Raw genomic sequence first — 5348 nt, forward strand, 5'->3', positions numbered from 1 at the left:
TGAAGTGTGCCTATCCTGGTATAACAAAAGCAGGAAGAAAGAAGGTGACTCAAGGTAAGAGGATTTGAATAGCAAAAGAGGGAGAAAAAAAACTCATGCATCCAAAGATAAAGGAAATGTCTTGTGGGACTACATTAAGAAGTGAGTAGGTGCAGCCTCACAACTGAATATGATCACCAAAGTAGTAACAGAAACCCCTTGAGACAGTCTTTCTTATAGACTTGAACAACACTTAAGTGATACCACCTCTGCAACAATGCATTACAACATCATCATGTTGTTTAGCAGTCTTCAGAATCTCTGTTAAAAAGCACACAACACCATTTTAGGGTGTGAATTTTCAAAAACCTCCTGTGCAAATGTGTCTTTAGTGGGATTCAGGGAGTCCTCCTGTTTTGTTTCACTGTCATCTTGGAAAAAAAAAAAAAAAAAAATTTCCAATTCCCACATTTATTTATGTCAACTGTAAATATTTGCTTGTATTTGTATGTCACCTTTTTAACCAAAACAGGCTCCTTGTTCTAATTCTAAAGTTGCAGAGTGTTTGCTTTAAACTTACTTCTACATATTAACATTCTGAATGTGTTCATATATAAAATATCTTTTTGTTGTATTAAAATAGTATTTGTTGGTACATAGGGGCAATAGCCTGATAATTTCAGGAAAAACATCTGTAACATTACAGCTCTAAGAGCTGTAAGCATTATTTTAAAAATCAACATTAGTAACAAAAGTAGACTGTTGTTTTGGACCTATTGTAAATAAAACTGCATTTAAAATAACTAAAGATATACAGTATGAGTCTGAGTCTCCTATTTAGAGGATTATATTTAAATCAGAATCATGTCTCCAATATAACAAAACAGCATTGGGGTGATGGCAAGTAGACACTTCAAAACCTGAAATTCATCACCTGAAATAAATCGTTTAAATTCTTGAGAAAACAGGAAAAGTGCTTCTCAGTGATCAACCAAATTTTTTAGCACTGCAGTTTTCATCCAGATTGCTCCATTAAACATAGAGAAGTGAATAAATATTTTGTCCGAAGCCATTTTGAAATCAAATAACACACTTTTTAACTTAACTCTGTCTGTTTTGGTGATATTTTTAAAAGGCAAACATTTTATTCCTTATTAATTAATGGTTTAAGCTCATTAAAAATGGAAATTTCAAAATCATCTTTAATAGGCCACACCTAATTTGATGACTAACTGGAAGCTACTGGAAGCTTCAAAGTCATTCAATATAACCAATAGAAAAGGCGCATTTATTTTAACCATGAGTGGCAGCAAATTCTGTCTCTCTTTATGATAGTTTTGATGTTTCTGTTTTGATGTTTGGGTGATTAGCAATGCAGTTCAAACAATGCATTTTTACTCTACCTATTGCTCTGGATACGGACAGACTCCCATTGACCCTCCACGTGCCAAACCAAATCACACATCCTCCCAGAGCCTCGATCCTCTGCTTCTCATCCTGCAAACACAAAAAGGTGGTCACCATCTGATGCTGCTATTCTATGCAGTATAGCAATCATGTGTGCTCCACCTGCCCTGCATGCTACTTAAAAGTAATGGTCCATGCAATATTGTTCCCTTTTTGGGGTAAGATTGTACTTCTGTTTTTAGACTAAAAATATAAAGTGCTATCCCTAAATGTCAGGAAAGGTGACAACAAAATAAGCATGATGGGTGTTTTCTTGATATTGTCATGGTCTTGGTTCTGCTGTTCTTTTCTTTGCTCCTTGTTTTCTAGATTTATTGGCCTAATTCCAGTTTTGTTGTATTTCTAGATTTATATTAGTTCTCATGTTTCTCTGTTGTCCTCTTTTGCCCTCTTGTGTGTGTATGTTCCTTTCCCCTTGGCTCCCTCGTTGTCTCCTCTCACACCTGTTCCTTGTCTGCTCGTTAGCCCTCCCTTTGTCTCTCTCTCCTATATATGCTCTCCCTCTGCTCTCACTCTTTGTTGGTTCCTTGTCTTTGCTGTCCTCCCATGCTGTTGTCCACGTTCCTCGTCTCTCCCTGGCTCCTCGTGTTTGGTTTCCCCCAGATGTCTTCTCAGTTCTGGTTTGCCTCTCATTATTAGTTGGATTTTTGGATTCCTGCCTTTGTTTACTGTTTTGCCCCATTAAAACTCCCAGAAATCTCCTCAGCCTCTGCCTCTGCATTTGGGTCCTCCAAACCACAACCAAACCCTGACAGATATCTCTTTTTAAGGTATGAAAAGAACAAGTAAAAAATCAACAAGACTAGAGGAAGAGATTTACTTTAACTAGATGTCAGGACATATTTTGAAATAAATTGAATTATACCTAGAACATAACATCCTCAAGCCTGAGTTAACATACTTTTCAATAAAACCTAAAATACGTTTATTAGTACTACAAAAAAGGGAGTCATAAGTGCGGAATGTAAAAGTTATTTCACCTTTAAATTAAAAGTATATAACTTAGAAATTCCTCTTTGTTCTATTTTTAGTTAAGCTGTAAAGTAAATGCTAAGGATATCTCAATATAACTTTTTAATTTCAAATACAATCAAAATATTGCAGCTTTGGGTGTTTTTCTGATACTGATATTGACTTGATATCGGCACAAATGCTTTTATTATTCATTTTGTAATTAGGGGTGTTAGAAAATGCTCGATAAAGTAATATGTCAGCAGCAACGGAGGAACAACTGACCCAATCATTATCAACCAATAAGTCACATCAGCTTTCTTACATCTCAGATTTTTTAGATGCCGGGCCATATATTCTGATATATGTATTATGGCTGATATCAGATTGATTTAGGGATATCTCCTGTACATGCTTATATTTATGTAAAATATATCTAAAAGTTTGTAAGTTAAATTGAATTTTATTTACAAGTCATATATTGTATGGTAAACATATCAAAAGGAAAAATCTAAAAGAAGAAAACATCTTAAAGCAGTTCTAAAATTTCTATGCATGTGCAGCTTTTACATGTTTGAAAAATTAGTATGCTTCCACATAGTGATGTACAATGGGCAGTCACTGCGCATTAGCAACTTCCTCATTAGAGGTGCTTAGAGTAACCTTCTTCCAATCCATCAAACTATCTCAGCGACATTGGAAGACTCCACAAGAAAAGCCACATCTGTTCTTCGTCCAAAGTGTGCAAAAAACAAAGCACAATATTTGGTTCCAGCACCTCTGATTAAGTTCTTGATGCAACAGTATTTCTTGATGCATATTTTGGTCTAAAGACTATTTGGACCAAAATATCCAACTATGAAGTGGGAGAGCTTTTAGAACTTTTATAAAACAATAGTGTTAAAATGTATTTAACTGTCATTAACTGTAAAAGGGATTCTGGGTAATCTTCAGGGTGACAGCTTTAGTGCATTAAGAGAAAAAAGACAATTAAATGTGCTTTGGAATCAGTACCTACATAAATAATTTCTATCCTTAATCATACCAAACTACATTGTGTAAAATGGTAATAATCACTTTGCTGAGAAGACGAATGGATTAGATAATTTCTGTTATATTGTTTGTCTGACATCATCGTCTGTGATAGACTGGTGACCTGTTCAGTGTGTACCCCGCCTCTCGCCCATAGACAGCTGGAGATAGGCACCAGCGCCCCTTGCGAACCCAGTAGGGATAAAGCGTGACAGAAAATGCATGGATGACATCATCGTTGCACATGCTCAGAGCAGAACGGAAGAATATGACTGCCCTTTATCTATATTTTTTAAATCTGTTTCTTTAGATTCAATACTATTTATAAAAATACAATGAAAATAAAACAATTATGTTTAGATATAGAGACTCAAAAAATATCCTGTTAGAAGTAAAATGCAGTTTGGTTTCTTGGACAGATTGAGAAGTGGGAAGCTCTGCTGAGTGACAAATGTTGGCTTTGATCATTTAGAATTCAATACAAATCTATCTCTGTTATCTAATTGAATGAGAAAGGTGAGATCAAGTGTGCTTGCCAAAGTTATTTTAGGCCCAAGAAAGCTAGGCTAAGTAAGCCAATTTAAGACAAATTAATTAGGCTATGTTGGTAATGTTAACCGGTTTGCCAAAGAACAAAAAAACAATTTGTTATTTCTTTGTTCTTTGAAGAAAGAGATCTGTGTCTCACCTCTCTGTCTGGTTTATGTGGTTTCATCAGCTCCACCACCTGCCCTCTACGGACCAGAATGACCTGGGAATCTCCCAACCAGGCCACATACAACGTTCGGCCTCGCAGGAAGGTCACCACTCCTGTTGTTCCACAGCGCAGGTGCTGCAACAAACAGCAACCAAACCAAATTTAAAAATGTACATCTATAACAAACTCATATATAAAAACGACAAGACTACGAGAGTTGCAACTGTAAAAAAAAAAAAAAACAGCATGACAGGACAAAATAAGAGGTCTTTCTGTTTATGAGGGACAGGGTTACCTCTCGGGAGGCCTTCTTCACAAAGCGCTCATCAGTCAGCTTGAAGGCTCTACACAGTGCCTCACTGGGGTCCTGGCTGAAGCATTCCTGATGGAATAAATTGACATGCAGGTGGTTGGCAGCATAAATGGCAGCATCCACGCCGCCGTGACCATCAAACACAGCAAAGAAAGCCTGCTCCTCTTGATCCTAGGAGACAAAACGAAGAAAAGAATGGGTTACTTACTGCTTTCATTCATTCAATAGGAATCTGGGGAAAGCAACACCAAAAGGAAACACCATGCTCACCTCCAGTTTTAGTCCACATACAATAGTCTGTCTAAAAATATAAATACATTCAGACCTACAGACATAGCTCTTAAATAGCACTTTCTAAAGACTCCTGGGGGCAATGCTACCATACAGCATATAAGCTACAGTATAGAAATTATATAGGGGCTGAAACAAATACAGGAAGCATTATTTACAATGATTAAAATATAGTGGTACTCTTTAACATAATTTAAACACCTGTGTATATTTATATTTACATGAGAACTTCACGTATGTACAGCAACAACTATTCCTATTTCACACCTCTGTTAAATGTCAGTTCTTTTCAAAGTATGACACCAAAATCATGCATTTGATTTTTATTGTTTGTGCTCAAAGTAAAAAACAAACAAATCTATTAGGTGGGAGAAACTATGGTTGCTTAAATTTCCTCATTTTTCAATAGAATTCCATTGGAGATACAACATTTTGATTTGCCAATATTTGCCACACTGAAAATCATCGTATGAAATCATCTTTTGCCCAAAAACCTTTAAGTAATCCCACTTTTATTCTAAAGTTAGCAAAGACAGGTATATATCCTAGTCCTGATGAAATAATGGTTGTTTTGTTTAATTCAGTTCAATTCAGTTTATTTTGTTTTATTAGGGGGGC

General features: G+C 36.0%; 1 protein-coding gene across 1 annotated transcript; it reads right to left on the reverse strand.

Moving 5' to 3' along the window:
- Window positions 1–1382: 1382 nt before the first annotated feature.
- Window positions 1383–4610, reverse strand: LOC119785249 (protein phosphatase 1E-like; the record flags this gene model as incomplete). Its single annotated transcript, XM_038287795.1, has 3 exons — window positions 1383–1476; window positions 4118–4261; window positions 4422–4610. Coding segments are annotated over 3 exons (427 nt in total), but the record flags the coding sequence as incomplete, so codon positions are not given.
- Window positions 4611–5348: the final 738 nt, after the last annotated feature.

Source organism: Cyprinodon tularosa, unplaced genomic scaffold, assembly GCF_016077235.1.
Source record: "Cyprinodon tularosa strain WSP-4 unplaced genomic scaffold, ASM1607723v1 ctg2456, whole genome shotgun sequence".
In the NCBI taxonomy this organism is placed as follows: Eukaryota; Metazoa; Chordata; class Actinopteri; order Cyprinodontiformes; family Cyprinodontidae; genus Cyprinodon; species Cyprinodon tularosa.